Source organism: Sus scrofa, chromosome 7 (assembly GCF_000003025.6).
Source record: "Sus scrofa isolate TJ Tabasco breed Duroc chromosome 7, Sscrofa11.1, whole genome shotgun sequence".
In the NCBI taxonomy this organism is placed as follows: domain Eukaryota; kingdom Metazoa; phylum Chordata; class Mammalia; order Artiodactyla; family Suidae; genus Sus; species Sus scrofa.
This window is the reverse complement of record NC_010449.5, coordinates 7,510,508-7,524,605: the sequence shown is the minus strand read 5'-3', so window position 1 is coordinate 7,524,605 and position 14,098 is coordinate 7,510,508. Positions and strand designations below refer to the sequence as shown.

At 42.5% G+C, this 14,098-nt stretch overlaps 2 protein-coding genes across 7 annotated transcripts in view; one reads left to right on the top strand and one right to left on the bottom strand.

Annotated features, from left to right (window-relative positions):
• Nucleotides 1-14,098, bottom strand: part of LOC100517166 (transmembrane protein 14C) — a 68,695-nt gene that overhangs the window by 6,276 nt on the left and 48,321 nt on the right. The gene's annotated exons all lie outside the window — the stretch shown is intronic.
• MAK (male germ cell associated kinase) overlaps nt 1-14,098 on the top strand; it is a 56,285-nt gene that overhangs the window by 13,768 nt on the left and 28,419 nt on the right. For all 5 annotated transcript variants that reach the window (XM_005665566.3, XM_013977416.2, XM_013977417.2 and 2 more), the window contains 3 exons: nt 2,066-2,198; nt 10,388-10,559; nt 11,539-11,706. In XM_005665566.3, coding sequence (XP_005665623.2) covers nt 2,066-2,198; nt 10,388-10,559; nt 11,539-11,706 — 473 coding nt within the window. The remainder of the gene's footprint in view (nt 1-2,065; nt 2,199-10,387; nt 10,560-11,538; nt 11,707-14,098) is intronic.

Sequence of the window (14,098 nt, the reverse complement as noted above, 5' to 3'; positions counted from 1 at the left end):
TTATTTGAAAAATTTAGAATTTCTACAATTCTACGTAAAATAGAATTTCTATAATCTACAACTGTCTTCCTCTGTAGCAGGCTTTTTTTTTTTTTTTTTTTTTTTTGGTCTTTTTTGCCTTTTCTAGGGCCGCTCCCTCGGCATATGGAGGTTCCCAGGCTAGGGGTCGAATCGGAACTGTAGCTGCCGGCCTACGCCACAGCCAGGGCGACGCGGGATCCAAGCCGCGTCTGCAACCTACACCACAGCTCACGGCAACGCCAGATCCCCAACCCACTGAGCAAGGCCAGGGATCGAACCTGCAACCTCATGGTTCCTAGTCAGATTCGTTAACCACTGTGTCACGATGGGAACTCCTGTAGCAGGCTTCTTAAACAAATTGATCACCAGCCTTTAGTCTCAGTCACCATAAACCCACCCTGCAGGCTCCATCCCCCTAATTTTACCATGGAAATGAAAAATAAACAAATGAGAACCCTCTTTTAGAAAAGATTGGAATGCTTTGATCTGTCATGACCAATTATTAACATTTAAATAGTTGAAAGCACCTGTGCTATGGTATTTTCTAGTTTTCCTTAGTATTTCCATTTAGTCATTTCCATACCTGGAGAAAATAAATCGAGTGCTTATTCTTATTTTTATGTATTTCTTATTTATATAATCATAGTCTATATAGTTTTTTGCATATATCAAACCAAAATAATTTGAAAAAATAATAGATTATGAAAAATTTTAATGAATGTTTTGATGTTTAGATATTCAATTAGAAAAGGTTATTTTCTAAAAGTGCTATGCAGAATTTCACATAAATAAGAACATTCCCGAATCCCCAGTTTTTTGTCTTCTATAAATTATTAAGGTCTTTAGGAGCCTAAAACCCATGATGATATACTATAATCCATTAATAAAGGTCAGCCATCTGTTAATTACATGGAAAATAAAGGATATATGCTATTTTAGTTGTTCACAATGGATTCTTGATCTTTGCCCCATTTTTGTTTCTATTTTATTTTGTTGTCTTTTTAGGGCCACACCCACAGCATATGGAAGTTCCCAAGCCAGGGGCTGAATCAGAGCTGCAGCTGCCGGTCTACACCACAGCCACAGCAATGCCAGATCCAAGCCTCATCTGTGACTTACACCATCGCTCACACAACACGAGATCCCTAACCCACTGAGCGAGGCCAGGGATTGAACCCACATCCTCATGAATACTAGTCAGGTTTGTTACCACTGAGCCACAACGGGAAGTCCTAAAGTAATTTTAAATAAAGGAATTGATTCACATATGCGGTGTTCCATTTTTGTTTAATGGACCTCTTCTCAAATAAGCAATTCTACGTAAGTTCTGTACTCAAGGAAGCTCGGGTTAAGCTACAACATGATAGAGCCGTAGTAAGACCAGCTGCAATGACCTCAGCCTGATATGCAGCCCTCGTTGAGCTTTCATTAGACCCCTTCTCTCCAGGCCTTAACTTCCTCATCTGTTACACACTCATGATATCTCCTTAAGGCTGTTGTGAAAATTAATGAAGATAATCACAACGTTGACGTACCTAACCCAGTGCCTGAACTTACATAAGTAGACACACATGGTAAATGAACAGTTATTCTTAATGACCACATACACTATATAAGCTTCCTTGCCCAATTATTTTATTTTATTTTTTTTTATTTTATAAAATTTTTTATAGTGATCCTAGCACAGGGCATATCACAGAGCAAGTTCTCAGGGTATTTTCCTTGAGGGAACTAATGAACACAAATGCATTTTCTTGGAAAGATATAAAATATTTGTCCATTGTATTACATATTTGTATCTTTTTTTTTTTGCCTTTCTAATTTCTTTCTTTTTTTTTCTTTTTTCCTTTTTTTTTTTTTTTTGCCCAATTATTTTAAAAGCAGGGTCCCCGCCTCCCATCACTTTGTAGGTAATAAATATGTCTTTTTTTTTCCTAGTTCACATTCCTAATTAGAACAGTGAGGCTCAATTATATTTTGTTAATAAATCAAATCTGTCTAAACATGATGATTTATTATTTTTTTTCCTTTCTATTTTACCGAGGTTTTTTTCACAGGGATATGAAACCAGAAAACTTGCTCTGCATGGGCCCAGAACTTGTGAAAATTGCTGATTTTGGACTTGCGCGAGAATTAAGGTCACAGCCACCATATACCGATTATGTATCCACCAGATGGTGAGTAGTTTTATGCGCTGTCCAAAGGGATGTGCTTATGTTGAAGCTTCTCTATAGTGGAGTACCATCTATCTTTTGGGCAGTTCTGTTATCGAGTATTTAAAACAAAACGTAGAGTTGGATTTTGTATTTTTTGGAGAGAGATAAGGACTCGGTCATGACTATTCTGATGAATGAAAGGAGAAGGAAAAAGGATTTCATTCATTCGTCCATTCATTCATTCGGCAAATATTTATTGGACACCTATTATGTGCTGGATGCTATTTGAGGTATGGGGAACACAGACGTGAACTAAACAGGGAAGAGTCTCTGCCTCCTGCTGCTTACGTGACGGCCAGTACACACACTAAAAGCATCGTGAGTTATCAACAGAAAGACATACATGTTCATCAGATGACATGTCATAGTCAACTGCAAAGCACCCAAATGTCCTTCGCCCGAGGCATATGTATTCACCCCGTGGACGGCCTCACAGCAATGAGAATGAATGGTCTACAGCTCCGTTAATAGTATGACCAATCGCACAAATGCAATGTGGAGAGCAAGAGGCCATCAGAAAAAGAGCCCAGACTGTATGATTCTATTTCCTAAAATGCAAAAACAGGAGTTCCCACCGTGGCTCAGTGGTTAACAAATCCAACTAGGAACCATGAGGTTTTGGGTTCGATCTCTGGCCTCACTCAGTGGGTTAAGGAACCTGTGGTGTAGGTTGCAGATGCGGCTCAGATCCATCATTGCTGTGGCTGTGGCGTAGGCCAGCGGCTACAGCTCCGATTTGAGCCCTGGCCTGGGAACCTCCCTATGCCGCAGGTGTGGCCCTGGAAAAAGACAGAAAGACCAAGAAAACTACAGACGTGATAAATTCATTTGAGTTAAAACAAAACAAAACAAAACAAAACAAAACAAACAAACAGAACTCACCTATGCTGTTAAAAGTCAGGATAGCGGTTGCACGGGGTGGGGGTGGCAGTGACTGGAATCAGACAAGGGCTGTCTGGGAGGCTGATAATTTGCAGTTCCCTGATCTGGGTGTGGGGGCCACAGGTATGTTCTCTTTGTGAAAATTCAACAAGCTGTACTCTTAGGAGGTGCAATTTTCTGTGTGTATATTATACTCCAATAAAAACAAGAATGTCTGAGTATCAGACGGTGGCCAATTATTATGGAGAAAGATAAAGTCTGGAAAGGGACAGGGCTGTGGAGGAGATGGAGGAGGGAAAGGGCACGTTGCTGTTTTAAACACAGGGTCTCACTGATGCCGGGGGCGTTGGGGAAGATGCTGGGAGAGGCAAGAGCTTCCCGGGCTGGGAAAATGCTGAGTGTAAAGGCCTGGGGACAGGAGCTCTGCGTGCGGCATCTGCACACTGCAGGATGAATGAGGAGGGCAGCGGTAGGAAGTGAGGTTAGAGTTGAGGGTGGTCAGATCCCAGAGGTTCTGGCAGGTCACTGGAAGGATCACAGCCTGTTAATCTGAGCGAACCGGGGCGCCGCTGAAGGCTCTGGGGTGTGAGGCGGTTTGTGGTTCTTCATGTTTAAAAGGATCCCTCTGGCTGCCACATTGAAAGCAGAGTTTAGGGAAGCAGGGGCAGAGACAGGGAAGCCAGGGAGGAGGCTGTTACACGATGTAGGGCAGAAAATGATGGTGACTTGGATCTGGTGGAGGTGGTGAGAGGTGCAGGATGCTGGGTTTTGTTTTGTTTGGTTTGGCTGCACCCGGGGCATATGGAAATTTCCAGGGCAGGAATGAATCCAAGCCACCGCTGCTACCAAGGCTGGGAACTTAACCCACTGCTGCTGATGGAGCCTGTGCCTCCACGGTGACCTGAGCTGCTGCAGAGACAACGCCAGATCCTTAATCCACTGCATCACAGTAGGAGCTCCCTGGGTTTGTTTTTAAAGTAGAAGAAACTCAATTTCCTGGTGAATCAGATGTGGGGTTTCAGATAAAGGTGTCTTTAAAGACTTCAGGGTTTTGCCCCTGAGCAGCCAGAAGGATAGAGATGCACTGAGGAGCTCTGCTCTTGGGGGAGCAGTTGCATGTTGGGTTGAGAGGCTGCTCTGAGACAACCATGGGGAGAAGTCCCAGTAGGCAGTGGGATCTATGACCTGGGGCTCAGCAGGTAGGGCTGGGCTGGAGACCTCATGTCAAAAATCACAGCGTTGGATGAGGTCACTGGGGGAGTGAGTGTGGTTTAGAGAAGGGGTCTGAGGACAGAGCCTGGAAAGAGTGACAGTTGTCCCAGTTTGCGCTGGACAGTCTCGGCTGATGCCTGTTATCAAGAGTTTCATTAAAACGAGCTGGGACAGGTCTAACCACCTGCTTCCTGCTCCCTCCCTGGTCTCACTGGTAACATGAGAGACCTCAGAGCCAAGTGTGCACCTTAACACCCGGCTAACTTGAATCTTGGAAACTGTGTGTCAAAATGTGCTTAGACCCGTAGGGTTCTCAGCCCGCTGGTTCTTTCCCTCGGGTGTAGACAGGAGCAGCATTTGATACTGTTTCCCCTGCCAGGCCCACGGCTCCCTGGCCACTTGTGCAATGGCCTTTGCCATAAGTTCAGAGACGCCAGTTGGTAGGGTCATGGGAAACCTAAGAAGTTAGAGGTTAGGTCTGTAAGAAATACGTATGGAAAAGAAATACTCAGCAGTGTACTTGCAGCACATCTGGAAAGTTGTTGGAATCTTCATTTTCTAGTGATTATTACATAGTATAAATCTACAACTCTTTTGCTGTTGGGTGTCAGGGGTTGAATTGTGCCCCCAAAAAAGACAGGTTGAAGTTCTAGCCCCGGCCCCTGATTTGGAGATAGGTCCTCCGCTGATGTGATCAAGTTAAGATGAGGTCACCAGGGTGGGCCACAGTCCAGTGTGACTAGTGTCCTTATGAGAAGAGAAGCAATAGGGACAGATACGCATGAGAGAAGGAGCCTGGAATTGGTGCACCCGCAAGCCCAGGAACACTCGGGATTGTCCGAAAGGCGGGAAGCTGAGAGAAAGGCTCAGAACAGATTCTCTGCCGCACCCCCGCCCCGCCCCAAGCCTTCAGAGAAGGACACCCTCTGCTTTCAGACTTCCACGCCCCAGAACTTTAAGAGAATGGGTTCCTTCGATTTCAACATCTAGTTTGTGGCACTTTGTTTTTTCGTTTTTGTCTTTTTAGGGCTGCACCTGCCGGCTAGGGGTCAATTCGGAGCTACAGATGCCAGCCTACACCGCAGCCACAGCAATGCAGGACCTGAACCATGTCTGCGACCTACACCACAGCTCATGGCAACACGGGATCCCTGACCCACTGATTGAGGTCAGGGATCGAACCCGAGTCCTCATGGATACTAGTTGGATTTGTTTCTGCTGAGCCACAATGGGAACTCCTGTGGCACTTTGCTATAGCAGCCTTAGGAAACGAATACATTTGGTAATGTTTAAAAGAATTTGCAGAGTTCCCGTTGTGGCTCAGTGGTTAATGAATCCGACTAGGAACCATGAGGTTGCGGGTTTGATCCCTGGCCTTGCTCAGTGGGTTAAAGATCCAGTGTTGCCGTGAGCTGTGGTGTAGGCCAGGGGCTAAAGCTCTTATTAGACCCCTAGCCTGGGAACCTCCACATGCTGCAGGAGCGGCCCTAGAAAAGCCAAAAAAAAAAAAAAGACAAAAACATTTGCAACGAATTCTTTTATCAACAATGAGTTCTCTTGTGATGCAGTGGGTTAAGAATCTGGCACTGTCACTATAGCAGCTCAGATTGCTGCTGTGGTGTGGGTTGGATCCCTGGCCCAGGAAATTCCACAGGCCACGAGTGTGGCCCCAACAAAAAAACAAATGACCTCTGGAAAACAAAAATGCCTACTTAGTGAAAAATTAAGTATCTTTCTGTTTCTTAAGAGAAGGTGCTGAGGAACTGACATAAAATGTTCGCTGGCATTCACTACCCACCACAGGGGCCATAAGTCGCTGACCTGATGAAAACCAGAGCACACAAACCTGCCACAGCGGCATCAGCACCTATCTCAAAAGTTAATAGCTATTTTGAGACACCTGAGCCAAAGACAGTCGCTAGCAAATGCAGCTTTAGAAAGGAGATTTCACATCATGAGACATTGCTTTTCAATTAGAGGAAATGAATATTCTAAATTATTTCACTCGTTTTTTTAATACCAGATTTTCTTGTGCAGGTATGAAAAGTAAAGTGATAGCCTGTGAAGGTGTAGGCTTCCTTTTTTAATTGAAATACAGTTGATGTTAGTTTAACATTATGTTAGTTTTAGGTGTTGTTCAGTCTTCTTTAGCAGAGGAGGAAATTCACGGTTTAACAATGCCAACTTTAAATGAATGTCTCCAAACTGGCTTCAAAGAGAAAAATCAGTTACCTTATTTCTAATAATGGTTTGATCTTTTTTTCCATCACAATTCACAGAACCAAAGTGAAGGTTTTAGAAGCTCATTCTTTCAATATATATAATAGATAACCAACAAGAATCTACTGTATAGCACTATGCTCAATATTTTATAACCTACAAGGGAAAAGAATCTGAAAAAAAGAGATACATATGTATGTAAAACTGAATCACTGTGCTATACACCTGAAACTAATACAGCATTGTAAATCAACTATACTTCAATTTTTAAAAAGTTCATCCTTTAAAAGCGAAATGTCTGACATTACTGTGAATGCTATTTAATTTCAGTTTAAAAACTTTAGCATTGAAAATAAAATTATTTTTGCAGGGGAGTTCCCGTTGTGGCGCAGTGGTTAACAAATCTGACTAGGAACCATGAGGTTGCAGGTTCGATCCCTGGCCTTGCTCAGTGGGTTAACGATCCTGCGTTGCTGTGGCTCTGGCGTAAGCTGGTGGCTACAGCTCCGATTGGACCCCTAGCCTGGGAACCTCCATATGCTGTGGGAGCAGCCCAAGAAATGGCAAAAAGACAAAAAATAAATAAATAAATAAATAAATAAAAATAAAAGCCCTCATCAGAAAAAAAAATTATTTTTGCAGGGATACTATTAATGTAAATTTTAGTGAAGCCTAGCATCATAAAAATAGTACTCTTACTAAATTAAGAAACCTAGAAAGCAGAAATGTATTTGCATTGGTTAAGATGCCTATCTATTTTGTAACTGCATCCAAGCAAGCAGGTAAATTCTTAAGCAGCATTCTCCCAAATGAAAGAACAAGTTCGCCGTCAGAATTTACAAATTACACAAACGCATATACAGAGGGTAACTGAACTACAAAATTTTTGTGGTGACACTGATGCTGACTACAGAAAATACTGCAGTGTGGCTGTATGTGCTTTCTCTCTTTGCTGTCATTTGAATCTTAGAATTGTTTGAGCCTTTGAAGAATTACTTTGTAAACCAATTTAAATGGTGTACAGGGATATCTAGCTTTTTGTAAACAATCTGTTCATATTTTGGTTGCATTTTTTTTTGTCTTTTTTCTTTTTTTTAGGGCCACTCCCTCAGCATATGGAACTTCCCACGCTAGGGGTCCAATCAGAGCTGCATCTGTTGGCCTATGCCACCGCAATGCCAGATCTGAGTTGCATCTGCGACCTACACCACAGCACATGGCAACGCCAGATCTTTAACCCACTGAGTGAGGCCAGGGATCAAACCTGCGTCCTTATGGATGCCAGTTAGATTCGTTTCCACTGAGCCACGACGGGAACTCTGCGTTTTCTTTCCTAATCACTTGGAAATCTTCAGTCAGAATTTTTGATAAGTGGAGCGCCAAAAACCCAAGGCTTGTGTGGTTTACAGCCAACTGCAACTATTGAAAGTGAAGTTTGCAAATAGGAAGATAATGATGTTTATCCCTACAAAAGCAAAGGAGAAACTGAACAAATTAAATGATAACAGTTCACAGTGTACTCATTTTATTTTTTTAAGGTATAATTAGAGTTGGAAAAAAATCTATTCTTGCCTGGAAAAATCTTTTGAAGGATCTTCAATTTTCAACTGGGTAAATTTAGATTCTATAATGAAATGGAAAGAAATTAGGAATATTTGTTTTCAATACATAACTTTAGTAAAAGATAAAAAACAATTTTTTTGTCTCATAAAAAGATATTAAAACATAGGAGTTCCCGCTATGGTGCAGTGGGTTGAGAATTCTACTGCCGCAGCTCAGGTCACTATGGAGGTGTGGGTTCGATCCCTGGCCTGACGAGTGGGTTACAGGATCTGGTATTGCCACAGCTGGCAGAGGTCGCAGCTGTGGCTCAGCTTCAATTCCTAGCCCTGGAATTCCATATGCCACTGATGTGGCCATTAAAAAAAAAAAAAATCAAAACATAGTAACAAATATTGGCAAGGACATGGGGGAATTGGAACTCTCATACTCGGCTGGTGGAGGTGTGAAATGGTGCAAAAGAGCCTGGCAGTTCCTCAGGGGTTAACTCTATCGTTACCGTGTGCTCCAGCCAATGCCATACCCAAGTATTTACCCGAGAGACATGAAAACGTATGTCTGCACAAAAACGTGTACATCAGAATTCACATGGCTTATAACAGCCCGAAAGTGGAAACAAGCCAGATGTCCATCGCCTGCTGGTGGGTGAACAAAATGTGGCAGTGCCATACGGTGGAGTAGTATTCAGCGATAAAAAGAATGAAGTACTGACACGTGGTCCAACGTGGGTGAACCTGGAAAACCTGTTCAGTGAAAGAAGCCAGTCACGAAGGACCAGTGTGTGGTTCCGTTGATGGGAAGGGACAGAACAGGCAAATCGGTAGAGAGTGGATTAGATATGCTGGGGGCGGGGGGACATTGGACAAAGGTGCTGTTTCTTTTGGGGGTGACGAAAACGCTCTAAAGTGGATTGTGATGATAGATGCACAAAGGTGAACATACCTAAAGCCACTGACTTGCATGCTTTTCAATGGATGTGTTGTATATTAAGTGAATTAGAGCTCCAAGCTGTCAAAGAAAGATACTCTGAATGGAAGCCAGTGGACAAGACTGCAAAGCATTTAGGCTGAAACATTTACACATTTCAACGTGAAAAAAAACAAAAAGGAATCGAGATTATCCTCTACCAGCGACCTTTGCCATATAAACAGAGTATTTTTCTCAGTTAAAAATATTATCCAGGAGTTCCCGCCGTGGCGCAGCGGAAATGAATCCGACTAGGAACCATGGGGTTGTGGGTTCGATCCCTGGCCTCGCTCAGTGGGTTGGGGACCTGGTGTTGCCGTGAGCTGTGGCGTAGGTCACAGATGTGGTTCAGATTCTGCATTGCTGTGGCTGTGGCATAGGCTAGGCAGCTGTAGTTCCGATTCGACCCCCAGCCTGGGAACTTCCATGTGTCTCGAAGGCATGGCCCTGGGAAGCAAAAAATAAATAAATATATATATAATATAAATAGATATATATCTATTTATGTAAAATATATAAATATGTATATAGTAATATATATATTATCCATTAAGGGAACTGAGTCAGCTGAGGAATCAGCACTTTCAGACTGATAAGGAAAAAAGCCCTCTCCTCACGGACAATCTTTGTTAATCTTTTGTTTTCTGTCCTTCATATGAATATATCAGGAACTGTTCGCATTTAAAATAGATCTGCTTCAGGAGTTCCTGTTGTGGTGCAGCAGAAACAAATCTGACTAGTATCCATGAGGATGCAGGTTTGATTCCTGGCCTCACTCAGTGGGTCAGGGATCTGGCTTCGCCATGAGCTGTGGTGTAGGTCGCAGATGCGGCTCTGAAACCGCGTTGCTGTGGCTGTGGTGTGGGCCGGCAGCTGCAGCTCTCATTCCACCCCTCGCCTGGGAATCTCCATACGCCCCACCTGTGGCCCTAAAAGGCAAAAATTAAATAAATAAATAAATAAATAAATAAATAAACAAACCAGATCTGCTTCCTCCCTTTTCTTAATATATTATATAGCATTATTTCTACATTTACTTGGTCGAGTTCCTATCTTGGGCCACTTAGACATTTCATTCATATTTGTCTCCAGCTCTGCTTGTGTTGTTTTGCGGTCTGGAAAAATAAAATATGTTTGTGGTCAGAAAAAAATGTGTTCTGTCCCATAGAAACCCAGCACATGGGGCAGAAGCCTCATAGACAGAAGGCATTTCTTCTATTGAAATGCAGGACCCAACAGATGAGATCCTGCTGCCACTCCGTCTTTGAAACCACAGTCAAAACAGCCTGTCTTGTTGGCTCTCTTTGTAGGTATCGTGCTCCTGAAGTTTTATTAAGATCTTCAGTTTACAGCTCTCCCATCGATGTGTGGGCTGTTGGGAGTATAATGGCTGAACTGTATACGCTAAGACCTCTTTTCCCCGGGACCAGCGAGGTCGATGAAATCTTTAAGATTTGCCAAGTTTTAGGGACGCCCAAAAAAGTAAGTACTCCTGTCCTTCAGTTGTTGTACCTTTTGGCTGGCCAGCTGATAGTTTCATTTTCAAATAGGCTTATGTTTTAGGGGTTCATTTTCTTATCATCAGTATTATTTTTTTTTAACTGGGATGAGATGAGGATCGCAAAAGCCAGAATCCCACCAGATTACAGGAAAACGGTGCTTGCCTTTCTTTAAGGACTTAGGGGGAAGTCTCCACATTTAGTGCGTGTGTATATATTTTTTTAACTTCGAGCTGACGACCAGCTGATGACTACAGAGCCTTCACTGCTTAGCCTCTTTCCTCTTGGCTCAATGAATGTCCACTGGGATCAGCTCAATGCCAGGAGTCCTGGGCTGTATTTTCTCTCCATCTTTTCTTGTTTCCTTTTATATACCCCTGCCATGGATATTTAATTTTATGACCTGAGTACTTTTCCATGAACTATTGCACTCAGCTGGACTTCACTTTCTGAGCTGTACTTATTTAATAAGTATTTATACTTACATTTGAATGACATCAGTACGTGCCTTATAGGTAACAGTGGACAAGTAAACGCAGCTACTAAAGCATTACCATCACTGTCGTTTCGCAGCTCTGTGCAGTTTTTGACATTGGATGCAAAATATGACATATAGTGAGAATCTCTGTAATAATCAGTCTCTTTGTGAATTGCTTGTCCTTATTTGTTCAAAGTCACCTAAAACCATCACCTAAAACGATCATTGTGGCAGATAAGAGTTTAACATTTTGAATTTATAAAAGTGCTTTCTCAATTTCCCCCCTAACTCTCAATGCAATGTTCTTTTTATATTGTTTGTAACACTAACCTGTATACGTGGGCTGCTATTTCCCTCTCCCATTTATTTATGTGAGTCAACATTAAAATTTTCACACACAAGTGATTTTCATATTATTAGTTTCAAATCGATCACTAAAAACCATTTTCTTTTTGCTCCCCACCCTTATATATTCCTTAAACAGAGCGACTGGCCAGAAGGGTACCAGCTGGCATCCTCTATGAATTTCCGCTTTCCCCAGTGTGCGCCCATAAACTTAAAAACTCTTATTCCCAATGCCAGTAACGAAGCTATTCAGCTTATGACTGAAATGTTGAGTTGGGATCCAAAGAAACGACCAACAGCCAGCCAGGTAAGACACGTGTCCCTGGGGGGATTTGTTGGTTTTTTAATTTGAGGTTTTTATAATGTCAGGGACATTTTCCTTTATTTTTTTATTTTATTTTATTTTATTTTTTGTCTTTTTGCCATTTCTTGGGCCGCTCCCGTGGCATATGGAGGTTCCCAGGCTAGGGGTCGAATCGGAGCTGTAGCCACCTGCCTACACCACAACCACAACCACGCGGGATCCGAGCAGCGTCTGCAACCCACACCACAGCTCAAGGTAACGCCGGATCCCTAACCCACCGAGCAAGGCCAGGGACCGAACCCACAACGTCATGGTTCCTAGTCGGATTCGTTAACCACTGCGCCACAACGGGAACTCTGACATTTTCCCTTATAAAGACAAATATATTTTCAACCAGTTTTGCCAAGAGAATTCAGCCCTAAAGCTTAAGGCATCCAGGGGATGTAATGGATTAACTTCTAGGCATATAAGATTCTTGGGAGAATTGCAAAAATAGTCACGCCAGTGGTTTCCTCTGTTTTGTGGTTCAAATAAGGGGCCCTATGCAAGTTGAAGCTGAAAGGAATTAATCTCCAATAAGAAAAATTCAGGCATGTGACAAGGCAATTAGGAAGAAGCTTGACATGGGAAGTAAAAGGGCATTTCTTCAGTTATACAGCTTAGTAGACCTTCTGATGCTCTCCTAAGGTTTAGAGGATTCTTCCCTGGGCCACCCTGGTCTCAACCCTCCGCAGGCCTGGAGCTGTGTTCTTCCCCCAGCTCCCACAAGAGGGCAGCATGTGCCACTTTAAACACCAACAGACACATCTTAGGTTTAGTAGTTTTTTCTTTTTACCTCTGCACCTATGGCATCTGAAGTTCCCAGGCTAGGGGATCAAATCAGAGCTGCCCCTACAGACTTACACCACAGGCACAGCAGTGCTGGATCCGAGCTGCATCTGGGACCTACACCACAGCTCACGGCAACCCCGGATCCTTCACCCACTGATCAAGGCCAAGGATCGATCCCGTATCCTCATGGATCCTAGTCAGGTTCTTAACCCACTGAGTCACAATGGAAACACCACAAGTCTCATGGTCTTTAAAGCACCATGGTTTTGTCTGCAAAGGGCTTAAATTAAAAAGTCAATAAAAGATAATAAATCAATAAAACTTTAAAAAACGAAAAATAAAAAAATTTAAAAGTTCTAATATGCTTTATGGTATTATTGTTATTTAAATATAAATTAAAAGTAAATACTTAAATATCAATTCAGTTGAAACCAAATAATTATTTGGCTGGGTTTTTTTTTTTTTAATTTGGCTTTTTAAAAATTTAACTTGAGAAAATATTTTCTAAAGCTCAGCTGGAAGAACAAATAGGAAAAAGACAGCCAGGACAGATTTGAAAAAGAATATATAATCGGAAGTTCCCTTCGTGGCGCAGCGGAAACGACTCTGACTAGAATCCATGAGGATTCGGTTCAATCCCTGGCCTTACTCAGAAAGAAAAAAAACCTAAAACTTTATTTTTATGAGGTCAGATCTCGTGAGTTCTCCCTTCGCGGTTCTTCTGTTTGTTTTCTTCCCATCTTATCTTACTTTGAGATCAAATATTTACCTGTACTTTTGTTCTTAATAGTTTAGTTCCCTCTCCCTCACTTTTTAAACCGCCTGTGATTTATGGTGAGAAGAAGCTAAATTTACTTTTTCTCTTCCGAGGTAAGGAATTATCCCACTAACACTCCCCGGACCGCCGGGTTCCCCCTTTTGTGATGCGATGTTTACCTTACACTGACAGACAGCTTCTGCAACTCCGAGCTATGTGTCAGTTTTAAGCCAGTACTTTCACTGTTGTAACTGGCGTGCTTTATAGATTATTTTACTGTTTGATAGGCCAAGCTGTCCACCCCTACCACCATCCTCCAATTACTTAGTCTGTTTTTCTTTCTTTCTTTTTTCTTTTTGTTTTTCATTTTTTGCTTTTTAGGGCCGCACCTGCAGCTTATGGAGGTTCCCAGGCTAGGGGTCTAATCGGAGCTACAGCTGCCAGCCTACACCACAGCCACAGCAACGCCAGATCCAAGCCTCGTCTGCATCCTACACCACAGCTCACGGCAACGCCAGATCCTTAACCCACTGAGCGAGGGCAGGGATCGAACCTGTGTCCTCAAGCTTCCTAGTCGGATTTGTTTCTGCTGCGCCACGACGGGAACTTCACGTGTCTGTTTTCTAATGTTTCTACACACTTACTACTTTTGTAGTGAAACTATAATAGACGTCTTTAAATCTTACCTAAAAAAGTGGGCAGGAGCCATGAAAAAAAATCACGGAGAAAGAAAGAAAAATTACCAAAATATTTTTAAAATGCTTAACCCTTGCTCACTATCATAAAATGAAAATAAAAATGAAATAC